This window comes from Ipomoea triloba, chromosome 10, assembly GCF_003576645.1.
Source record: "Ipomoea triloba cultivar NCNSP0323 chromosome 10, ASM357664v1".
Taxonomy (NCBI): Eukaryota; Viridiplantae; Streptophyta; class Magnoliopsida; order Solanales; family Convolvulaceae; genus Ipomoea; species Ipomoea triloba.
Genome location: NC_044925.1, coordinates 7,340,162 through 7,353,163, shown reverse-complemented (window position 1 = coordinate 7,353,163; position 13,002 = coordinate 7,340,162). Strand labels below are relative to the sequence as shown.

The 13,002-nt window shown below is 34.4% G+C and overlaps 1 protein-coding gene across 1 annotated transcript; it reads right to left on the bottom strand.

The window, feature by feature from the left end:
* Nucleotides 1-2,946: 2,946 nt before the first annotated feature.
* On the bottom strand, nucleotides 2,947-12,486 carry LOC116031462 (TMV resistance protein N-like). The gene is made up of 5 exons (XM_031273682.1): nucleotides 11,818-12,486; nucleotides 8,284-9,367; nucleotides 6,581-6,865; nucleotides 4,591-5,721; nucleotides 2,947-4,014 (listed from the first exon to the last, which is right to left on the bottom strand). Exons 1-5 carry the CDS (start codon nucleotides 12,321-12,323, stop codon nucleotides 3,316-3,318), a joined length of 3,705 nt encoding a protein of 1,234 aa, XP_031129542.1. The 5' UTR covers nucleotides 12,324-12,486; the 3' UTR covers nucleotides 2,947-3,315.
* Between the last annotated feature and the right edge of the window lie 516 nt (nucleotides 12,487-13,002).

Below are 13,002 nucleotides of genomic sequence, written 5' to 3'. Positions count from 1 at the left end.
TTTTTTCCGCCTTTTCACTTTCATATAAAAAAAAAACTAATTATTATATAGAGTCATTTCCTTTTTTGTCCTGTCTGTATTGAGGTATTGTCAATTTTAGTCCACCTCATTAATTTTTGTCAGGCCAGTCTTATTTAGCGCTTGCCACTTTTAGTCCATCATTAAATTTTCTGTCAAGATACCGTCCAAAACAGGGGTTTTTTGTCTTTTCATGGTTTGGTCTCTTCTTTTACCCTTTGCACTGGTCTTTCTTCACCATTTCCATCCAGATTGAGACTTAAATTTTCCTTCCTGCCATTTCCAGCTAGATTCATGGTAACCGACTAACCGATTATGTTAGCATTATTTTTCCTGGCCAATATCAAAAGTAAGGAAGTGCAGAGGCAGTCCATTCTCATTGTGAACCAGCCACCACTAATGAGGTGGACTAAAATTGGTAATGCCCCAATAACAATAGGACCGAAAAAGGAAATGACTCTTATTATATATATAAATAAATAAATATAATATAATATAATATAATTCGACAATCGGAGTTGGGGTTTGGAGCGGGAAATGCCGTCCCCGCCACTCTGTTTCTCTGTTTTCTGAAAAAAAAAATATTTCGTCCTTGCCCCTATCAGAGCTGGGATCGATTTTCTCCTCGAGATTGGGTTGAGTTGTTATCCCTTGACATGAGGGTTGTAAAAAATAAATGTCATTTGTCGTTCATTTTTGCACATTTTTTTTAAATTTGTAGTCCATTTTTTGCTATAACATACAAAGTGGGAATTTTTTTTAATGAATTTGTCCGGGCAACAACAGGAAAACTATCTACCACACTCTACAGGAGATGTAACCATGAGAATCAGTTGTGATAAGAGCTTGAAGGTTGGCGGGGGCACGCCAAGAACGGTGGTCCCCCAAGCCGCCCTTTGCCCTTCATTTTGACTCTTTACATATAATAAATTTACAATAGTCAAGAAGTCTTCAATTCCAAAGATGTATAGGATTATGACTATATATGTATATTAGGTCCTTAGGAGTTAGGAGTTAGGAATGTAAGCTTTCTAGAATTCTATGCATTCTTGACTTTTTTATACATAAGCCACAACAACATAGCACATAAACACATACATATATACTGAGTATTTTAATTTTTTTTGGAATAAGATGTCAAATAGATCATTGAACTGCACACGCAATTACAATTGAGCCATCTAACTCAAAAAACTCTAATAAGGTTCCTAAACAAAACAAATTCATGCAATTGAATCTAAAATGACATGTTCATCGGGTGGTAGCTGACAAGATTGTTACCAAATTAAAAAATAATAAATTTTCAAAATTTATTTTAATAATGTTAAATAAAACAAACTTTAAAAAAAAAAAAAAAAAAAAGAGCAAAAGCACACCCTTCCCCAGCCCGATCCTTATACCATGGACCACAGTTCACAGTGCACTGTGGACCCTGGTGCATGTGTGTGTGTCTTATGTTATGAGTTTTTGTACCTTGTGTTATGAATTTCTTTGTCTTGTGTTATGAAATTATGTGCCTATAAACACAAATTGTGTACCCCTAAATTATATTTGAAAAAAAAAAAAAGTAAATATATAACATGCTTATGTGTTTTGTGTTTTGTATTATAAAATTATGTACCTTATGAGTATGAATTATGTACCTCGTCATTTCGATCTAGGGTTTATAATGCTATGTGGACTCTGGTTCATGTTATAAATTGTCTCCCCTACCTTTCTCTCCCGTCGAAGACGAATGGATCTCTATCTCCAGCTTGGAGACAAAGAACCTTCTTCGTCTCTGAAAAAAGGATATTCGTCTTAGGCTGGAGATGAAGTTACTTTCTTCGTCTCTAGTCTGAGATGAATACATGTTCTTCATCTCTAGCGAAGACGAATGTAGGGGAATGGTGGGCTTTTTGCTTCTTTCTTTTTAAAAAGTTTATTTTTTTTAAAATTATTATTTTTAATTTGGTAACCGTCACATAAGCTATTAACCAGTAAACAAGTCATTTTATGTGCAATTGCAAGAATTTGTGTTTTTTCAAGGATTGCAATTTTTTGAGTTGGACAATTACCTATTTGGCCCTTATTAGTTTTTTTTTTAAATAAAATTGACCCCAAATTTTGGAGGCACAATCTCCGCAACACATGAAATTAATATACATATATAATATTTTTTTTTATATATAAATTGGCCCCTAAATTTTGGGCCCCTGGCCGCACATAGCCAAGACGGGCACTAATTGTTGTTGACTATTTTACCAAATAGGTAGAAGTCAAGCCATTGACAGCCATCACAAAGGGCAAGTGTATGGCACTTTTTGTAGAAACACATTTTATGCCAATTCGGAGTACCTAAACATATAATCTCATATAACGACAAGCAATATAATTTTATAATGACCATTTTCAAAGGTGTTGTGCTAAGTGGGGATTTGCCACTCCAAAGCTACCTCGGGCTACCAGCAATGCAATAACCAAGTTGGAAATATGAATAAAACCGTTTAACGATGTAATTTTTTTAATGAGTTAATTACCGTTTTAGTCCCTCGACTATGGCAGCCCGAGGTAGCTTTGAACAAAAGCGTCCACAAAATTACAATGAGTTAATTACAATGAGCTAGTCCCTCGACTATGGAAAAAGTACTAAATTGGTCATCGACTATCAATTTTGGCTAATTAAGTCCTCAACTATTGATTTTGTATCCGATTTGGTCCTCCGTCAATTTAATTGTTAAGTGGCCGTCTCTTTTAAGGACCAATTTGGTACATCGCTATAGTCGATGGACCAAAACGGTAATTAACTCATATTTATTTGTATATAAAAAGTATAAAATTGTTTAACTTCAGACTTTCATTTTGTTTGGAGTTGAATCTAAAATTAAGTCCTCCACGATTGATTTTGTATCCTATTTAATCCTCCGTGAGGCTCTTAACTCAATTACAATAAAGGAACACACAATGATATTATTCATATATAAAGTTATGCAACAGTACAGTACCAATACAAACCATCAAATACAAAGACCATATAGATACCAATCTAGGACGCTTTAACACACCTTTCACATACCAAATCATAAAAGTCATAAAGTAAGCAAACTTGAGCTGCTGCATAAGAACACAACACAATTTTACCCAAGCATGAATGTAGAATACAAAATCACACCCAAGAACAGTATTATATTACCATCAAAGTGAAACAAACTTGCTGTCCAATACCAATTGCAGATTTGCAGAAAAAGACCAAACCAGTATCTGCAAATACCCGAGTTGCTGCATAAACAACTTTATTTAGGTTGAGCCAAAAGATAGCTAGCAATCAAATGAAATAGTCTTCTGAATCTTGAAAGGCAGATGTCTTCTTAAATTGTCTAACTGTGTGACATCATCCTCAATAGGGTCAACCTCCCATCCCAATTCATTAACACCAGATGTAAGAACAGATATATCCTCTTCGTCTTCTTTTGTTTTTTCGGTTCCTCCTGGTTTTCCAGTGTAAACCACAAGGGCAAGGTTTCCTGATTGCTCATTGTCCTTGGTACTTACAGTTTTTGTTTCCTTAACTATATCTTCCTTGTACACCAGGCGAATCCCACACCTTTTTGGCTTGTTCCATGGCTCATTCCTTACAGAAATAGTGAGGCACCCAAAGATTTTGGTCCAATCATCAACTCCTATGTCTGGGAATAGAAGCTGGAAAAGACGGAATGATAAAAATCCCATCCAAACATGACCAGACTCACAAATCTCACCTGTCATAGTGGCAGAAGAGATACTATCAGTTGTATACTCTCTGTGATTTTGGCTGATCAATTTGAATGTGATTCCAATTCTTGAGTTTTGCGCCATGGGATCAAGCACAACTGATATTGCAAATCCAACGAAATTAGCATGCCAATCTGGAGGTAACGGAATTGATACAGAACGGCCCATTTTTTGATCACTAAACCACTCTGGAATCTTGCCTCCAGGAATGAGGATGCTGAATCGCCTGTTTCTAGTAGAATTTCCCTGCCCCAAGGAACCAAAACCAAAAGCAATTAACACCTTTGTTCTCAGTTATTATTACCAATAGTGTTGCCACAACCTCTATGAAAATCTACTTCTCTATACTAGTATGGATCACTATGAAAGTAAAAAAGATTGAAGAACCCAAGAAGCATTAGAACAACGGTTTTCATTCTTAAATGAAATTATGGATGTTTTCAAGTTATAGGATGACATTATAGAAGATGACACCTATCTATAGCTTACTTCAAGTCTCTAACACATTGCAAGCTCTAGAACTAAATTGGGTACTCAACAGGAAGTTAAAAGATGTTGGGCGGAGGCCAGTAAAGGGACAAGTCGAGCACCCTGCCTCTCGAAAATGTGATGGCAGCCTATAAAAAATAAAGTTCGCCTTCGCTACTAGCTATAGCTTTTGGCGCTCGTAGCGCTAAACTCTTGATCCTAACATGTAGGATTACATATACAACTTAGTAATATTTACTAGTTAGGTGTGTGATGTATGAACTATCAACAACCAACTAAGTTTTCAAATATCAACATGTAAGTAAAATTAAAACAAAGGAAGCAATAACAGACCTGGAGTAGAGAGTTGAGTAACAAGTCAGCAGTGTTTTTATTTGCTTCGCATAGTTTGGAGCAACCGAAAAGTGACACCTTCCACAAGTTTGCATGCTCTGCTGATAGGTTTGCCACACTCTGCAATGATTCGCACTCATCTGCATCTATCAAAGCTATATTCAATGGAAGATCAGGCAGAGAAACAAGATTTGTGCACTTCTCTAATTTCAGGATCTTGAGTCGATTGAGTCTAGATATTGTCGTAGGGAAATCTTCAAACTCATTTCCACTCAGATTTAACTCTTCCAAAGTGAACAAGCAACTAATATCCGAGGCAATCTCTTCCAACTTGTTGTAATAGCTAAGGTCCAATTTCCGGAGTGAAGACAGCCCGGTTAAAGAAGGTCGAATGGGTGGTTCGGGGTCTTTTTTGTTAGTGAGGCTTAGTTTTGGAATGGGCAAAACATTGCCAATAGAAAGTGCCTTGATGCCCCAAGTTTGTGAGTCAGATTTTTTCCCCTTTGTCTTCTTACCCTTTGCCTTAACATGGCTCCCCAAGGACAAAACTTTCAAATTTTTCATGAGTGTAGTGGAAGGTGGGAGCTGAGTAATAGCTGTTCCATCCACCAGAAGCTCCTCCAAAGAATCCACTTGGCCGAGCGTTTCTGGCAATTTTTCAAGCGATGAGCAGCGACGAAGGTTAAGAGTCTTGAGGCATTTCAAACCGCAAATGCTGTAGGTGAGACTGCTGAGGTTAGTGCAGTTACTTAAGTTGATCAAGACCAGATTACTTAGATTTATGATTGATGATGGTAGCTCCTCTATTGCAGTCCCTTCCAAGTGAAGCTCAGACAACTTTGGCATTGACCCAACAATTTCTGGGAAATTCTCAAGCTTTGTGCACTCCCAAAGAAGAAGTGTTTCCAGGGACTCCAAGTGGATAGTACTGGGAAGACTCTTTACCTCTACACAGTGAGATAAATTTAAATACACAAGCTTCTTGAGAGCTCCAATGGATTCATGAACCGTTGCCAAACTAGTACAGTTGCTGAGATCAAGTCTTTCAAGATTTGGAATTTTACTGAAGTCTGGAGTGCAAATCAGCTTATCTGAGTAGCTAAGGTTGAGGTACTTCAACTTATCAAGATACTGTCAAATAAGGTAATTGGTTAGTAAAGATCAAAAGGCCAAACTCTTTCCTTTTCTTCTTTTTCTTAAAATAGAACATACTTAAAGATACAAAACACAATGTACATTTAAAATGAACATACTTAATTGGACTAGCCTGATACGAATTGAGATTAATCTGAATAGGCAAATTTTTTTGTGCATCTTGTAGATTATTTGATAATATATAAAATGATTAGTTTTCAAGTGAGAACCAGCGAACTTTTACATGAATGTACACAAACTACTAAATGAATGCACACAATCTAATATTTGAAGCACACAATCTACCATGAAATAGATTGTGTGCGCCCATGTTGGTTCTCATGTTCTTAAGTGGTGGTTCTTATTTACAATCATTATTGTATGGATCATGTTCCACATAGTTGTATCACTTGTATGTGTCATACTATCAAATAATGTACATTCAGTACACAAATAATGTACTTTTAATATATTAAAAATGTACATTATATTCAGAGAAAATACATTATTTGAGTACTGAAAGTATATGATTTTGTTAATGTACATTATGTACACGAATAATGTACTTTTAGTATATTAAAAATGTACTTTTTATTATGATCCACACCCTAATTTGACTCTCATTTGATTATTAATCTATAGAAAAGTGTACTTTCAAATAATCTATCTTCAATACACAAACAATGTACTTTTAATATATCAAAATTATACCTTTTATTCATGATTCATAGTCATATAGCTGTGTGGACCATAATCCATTGAAATAATGATTTGTTTGAGTAAGGTACGATTTTAAAGGTGTGTCTATGTACACTTGGGACAAAAAAAGAAATACAAAAGTAGCTAGTAGTAGTACCTTATCTTCTTGCCATAGTTTTGTAATGCTGCTACGGCAGAGTTCCAAGCCAACAAGTTTTTCCCCTTGAAAACTTTCAGGAAGGAACTCTGAGCGGTACTTGTGCCAACTGAGCCACTGTAATTCCTGTGGCAGAAAACTTGGACCTTTGCTCATTAAACTCTGCTTTGCGTTATGGATCTCCAGTTGCCGTAGTCTATCCATATGCACAAAGGCTCGTGCATTAATTTTCACTTTTGTTCTCTGAGGAAAGTCTAAAACTATGCTCTCAATTGTCTCTGTACCCTACCCAAGGTGAAAACACAAAATAACAGTAAATATCCTTATGATCCTAGAAAAACACATCCAAGAGAAAACTAAGAACCAATCTCAGTCTTATATATGTAAAGAAACGGATGAACCAAATCAGATTTAAAATAAAAATCGGTAACATTTTTCGTAATTATCGCCATCCTCACTTTGCAAACTTGAACACATAAATATGCATTTTGTAACAACTAAATATTCAAACCTTGATAAATTTTTAAAAAATTAATAAAAAACTAAAATTTAAATCTGTAAATACTTGACTCAGCAGTAAAAAGTGAACTCCTAAACCAACTAAAACAAAAACTCTACGAAATAAGGGTCAAATACGCCATCGAATTGTATACAATAATGCAATTAGGCCACTAAACTTAAAAAGTTACAATCGAGTCCCTAAATTAACTCATTTCATTCAATTAGTCCAATTTGCAGATTTCTAAAGATTACCAAAATTTTAAAATATTTTTTAAAATTAAATATTTAAAATAAAATAAAAAAAACAACTCCGGGCTGGAGACGAAGAGCTTCGTCTCCATGGCCATGGAGACAAACAGACTCTTCGTCTCCGGCCGTGGAGACGAAGCTATTTTTTTTTTTTTGTTATTTTTAAAAAATATTTTAAAATTGTGGTAATCTGTTATAAACTTACAAATTGAACTAATTGAATGAAATGAGTTAATTTGGGAACTCAATTATAATTTTTTTTTTAAGTTCAATGGTCTAATTGCATTATTGTGTGCAGTTCAATGACTTATTTGACCCTTATTCCAAAAGTCAGCCATAAACTATAAAATCCAAAATCCCTAAGGGGGCGTTTTGTTCAAGTTATATAAGATATTCAAGTTATATAAGATAACTAAGGTTATGTTTGTTTGGGAATATAAGATTCTCATGTTTGGTTCAAGTTATGTAAGATTCCTAGGAAATGTAACATAACCTCCCGGAAAGAAATGTGAGATACACCCCGATTTCTTAAGTAATCTCGCATTCCCTTATCTTATTACTAATATTGAGCTTTTGGCATTTTAATCAATTTATCTTATTTCCGTTGTCTAATTTACCTACTTCAATTTTAAACCAAATACAAGAATCTAACATTCCCAGTTATCTAACATTACCTAAGGTAATCTAACATTCCGTGAACAAAACGCCCCCTAAGTGCATTGGACTTTAGCATTTTATGTGCAATTTGTAACAACTAAATGTGTAAACTTGAAAAATTATGAGAAGTGCATAATAAAATTGGTCTTTACCAAAATGTCAAATGTAATTTTTTTTTAAAAAAATCTGATATGATTTATCCAATTATTGTTTTCCCAGATGTAAGGCTCAGGTTCTTATTATATAAAAGAAGGCAGCATTCAAAACTTGTTTGATGAAAGGAGTATTAGGGTTACCGATTCTTTGCTCAATACTTCACAAATATCTTCAGGAATCCATAGCCTGCTGAACTTCCATGGCTCTCTAGAGTGGTCTTTGCGGACAATGTACCAAGCCATTTCTTGCACTAAATCATGCATCTGGAACTTTTCATCTGATACATACAACAGCGATTTTTGAATCAGAACCTTCACTCCAATATCAGGCTGGAAACCAAAACTATTCAGCTTTCTCCAAACATCCTGCGTCCTCTTTCCCTTGTAGAAACAAGCAATATCCAGGAATATCTCCTTTTCCAGATCGTGAAGTGCATCGAAACTGAGTTTGAGTTTGCCTATGATATCGTCACGCGGGATCGCTTTCAATCTTTCGAGTTCGCTTTCCCATTCGTTCTTCTCTCTTCCATGGAGGAAAGATCCTAAAACTTTGATCGCCAGAGGGAGTCCGCCTGCGTAATTCACAACTTGGAGAGAAACCTCTTTGAATTCTTCAGTTGGAGAGCCATCCTTGAAGGCGAATTTATTGAAGAGCTTCGACGCCGTTTCAGCTCCCAAGAGATTAACATCGTAGATCGGATTAATTCCGTGAGCCAATAGCAATTGACTGTTCCTCGTTGTTATGATGATTCTGCTCCCCTTACCGAACCGGTTGTAATCTGGAGCTAATTTCTCCAGCTGTTCATCTTTATCCACATCGTCGAGAACGATCAGCACTTTCTTGTGGCTCAACCTCGCCATTAGCAAATCGATGCCGGTGTGGAGCTTCTCCCTGCCTTCTTTCAGAGTCTCCGAGAGCAATTTCTCCTGCAGAGAATCTAGCCCTGTTTTCGCCGATACTTCTCGGACGCTGTCCAGATAGCAGCTGCCTTCGAAGCTTTGGCAGATTTGGTTAAACACAGCTCTGGCAATGGTGGATTTCCCAATCCCTCCCATGCCCCAAATTCCGATTATGCGCACATCGTCGTCGGGCCCTGTGGTTAACAGCGACATCACATTCTCCACCTGGGGCTCTATTCCAATCGTATCCGCACTTACCGAGAACCTACTTCCCAATTGGTTCAAGATTTTAACGGCAATATCTCTAATGCATCTTGATTCATGCCTGTGGATAAGAACAGAGTTTACTTTCAACAACCATGAAGTAGCATGCAGCATATAGATCGTGTTTTCATTTCAATTTTGAATTGAAAACTGCTAACTTGTCTTATTTTGTTTCTGTCTATGGAACTAATTGGCATGATCTTCATGGTTGAGTTAAAGTGCTCTCAATTAGCTTGATCATTTTCATTTTAAAAAATATTCTAGAATAAATATAATAGTAATGATACCAGATAAGTTTAGTACTTGATAAAGATGAGCTTTCTCTTTTGTCCTTTATTATTGAGTTAAGAGAGAATAAAACAATAACAAAGCTTTGGGTTATAGTAGGAAACAAGCTTATTGGATGATTTTACTGCTGCCTAAAATAACCCTTTGCAATAAAAGCTCTCGGAAGGATCAAAAGTGTCCAAACATTAAAAATCTGGAATGATTAGAAAATAAAAATAATAGTTTGAGACTAAACATGAAATTGTTACTTCAACTCTAGGAACTAATTTTGTTTTAGAAGGTTAAATGAGAAACTATAACTACCTTTCTAGTAGTTCATAATTGGGCTATCTAAAACTCGTAAAGTGTACGTGTAATTGAGGTTCACCATTACAAGTTCAAAACTATTAACACCTTTACCAAGAGGTTGAGAACTAACTTATATAGTTGTACTTGGATGGTGGGTAGGCTTGACCAGGGTTTTGTTCTAATTTCAGATCGATCATTCAAGATTCCATGATAGTTAGAATCGGAACCTAATTTGGATGGTTTGGTTCTGGGAATAGGTGGTTCGATCCGAACCACCAATTTAAACCTTTATTTATTTTTGCTTCACAAATTTTCAAATTACAATTTTTATTTTTGAAATCATCTAAAATTCAAAATTCTAACTTAAATGTTTTTTAAAAAAATTCTAAAACAATGTTAAGATAAAATAATTATAAATTGTAATTTTTAATTTTTAACATAGTAGTAGTAGTAGATATTTATAATATTTAATTAATATGTATATTTTAATTTGAAATAAAATTGATTTAACTTATATTTTAATACAAATATAATTCATATTTAATATTTAATATTTGTATCTTGTAATCCTAGTCGTAATATTATTAATTTAACTCTATATAAGTTTTTAAAAGTTTATACGAGTAATATATAATTTACAAATTTATATATAAACTTTATATGATTCTTTAATATGTAGTTCATATTACTTAATATTTATATAAAGTTATATTAATTATATTAATTAATGTGTGTAATAATAATGTTATTATTGTAATTATATTCAAATTATTATTTATAATTATTTATATATTTATACATAAATATATATAATCATATTCAATTATTCATATATAATTTATAATCATATTTGTATGTAATATAGAAATATATATAATTATTTAAATATTATATCAATATAAAATGTTTATAAATATATAAATGAATAAACCATGCAAGATAAAATCAATTAGCAAGAATCGGTAATATTAATGATACGTTAATCTTAAGGGCAATTATTATACCATGGATCAGGATTTATATTACATTGTAAATTCTGATATAAAAATTTTACTTTCAGTTATCACATTTTGTATCTACAGTTAACAATTTCTATACAAGTAAACAAATTAATTACTTGATGATTAGGAACATATAAATTTCATCTATCAACCATAAGACTGGATGCGTTCTTTCTTTATCAAAACTTTATTTATTTATTTTTATCCCCATTTAAACTCTACATACCTTATACCTAAATTCAAGGTATTATATTTTCTTCATTATCATACAATTCTTTTCATGCCTAAGCCTTACAAAACTTTTTCTCTATCCTAAACCTTACTCTATCTTTAAATTTACAATATACTCTATCTTATACAATCCTTTGAAAATATTTTTTCAAAATTTAATTGATGCGAAAGTACCAAAACCACTAAGGGTGTGTTTGGTTCGCACATGAGAATCCGAATCGGAATGAGAATCAAATATTTGGTAATGGTAATAAGTTTTGGCAAAAGTATTTTTCATGTAGTAGTAGGGTGGAATTGGAATGATTACTAATATTGATGTTTGATTATGAATGGACCCTATAATGAGAATAAAGGTTTTAAAAATAAAAATAAAAATAAAAAAATCAAGTCAAATAGTCTTAATAAAATGACATTCAAATCATCAATATGAGCAAAAACAATTAAAACAAAAATCTAAAAACACTAATATAAACATAAGAAATCAAATTATCAATGCGATTGATTAATACTCGTTTTTAATTAAAAAATGAGATAATTTAAAGATAAGGAAATCATATAGTAGTGTTTCAAAAAGTTGTTAATTAAATAGTAACTATGATTTTGATTTTGATTCTTGAAAACCTCATGAACCAAACACACCCATTTGAGTGGTGGCAATTAAAATTATTGATGTTGAAAATGATGGAGGTTAAAGCTAGCTTACCCATCCTCCATATTATTGACGTCAAAGCCAGATGTATTTGCCACTGTAAACAAAGCATTTCTCCACTTCTCGATCTCCTCTTCCGGGAACTTGGCTTCTATGTGTTTGTCAAAAGCCTCTTTGTAAGTTCCTCGCTGTTTTCTTACGTCGGAGGGGTCGACGCCGTAGAACACCGGGAGCAGCGTCTTCGCCGGCTTCTGCTTCTCCGCGTACTCCACCGCTTTCACAAGCTCGCCCAGACACCAGCTAGAGTTGGCATAATTTGGGGAGAAGATAACCACTACGAACTTGGACCCCTTAATTGCGTTGTCGAGCTCCGGCGAAATTGACTTTCCCCTCTTCAGCTCCTCGTCGTCTCTGAAGGTGTGGATCCCTTTCTCGTGCAGAGTGGCGTAGAGGTGATCCACGAAACCCTTGCGAGTGTCTTCGCCTCTGAAGCTCAAGAAAACGTCGTACAACCATTTTGGTGTTTCAGTGTCGCCGCCGTTTGAAGACGACGACGACATATTATTATTCGGATCGAGGTTAACAACGCTAGCTATCTAATCGGAATATGGCAGATTTTGCCGGACCGTACCGGAGCTCTGTTTTTTCTTTAACCAGGAATTACTATTATACAAGAGAAGAGAGACTTTGATTTTAGGCTTTGCAGAGATTAGTACTCCAAGGAGGAGAATCGGGAGACATATAAATGAAGTTAGGGAAGGGAAATTATGCTATGACATGCTTAGTTAGTGGCAAATTATACCGTGCTACCACGGTGCACACAGCAATGTGCACCACGTACGTAAACGATGTCGTTTTGAGCATTATAAACTAACCGTTCCTTTTTTTGGAAATCACGTTTTCGGTTTCGGGCGATCTATGTATTTATGTTAATATTCTGTGTATTCTAAGTAATCGTTCGGTGTATTACAGGCAATCATTAGGTGTATTCCAGACAACTGTTCTGTGTATTCATGTTAGTAACACATGTTGTGATGTGTTTGTACATTCGAATGTTTAGGAGGATGTGTTCTGTGTATTTTGTGTCAATATTCTGTGTATTCATGTTATTAACATAGGTTGTGATGTGTTTGTGCATTCGAATGTTAGGAGGATGAATTCTGTGTATTTTGTGTCAATATTTTGTGTATTCTAGATAATGATTATGTGTATTATAGATAATGAATTTCCTGGAGTCAT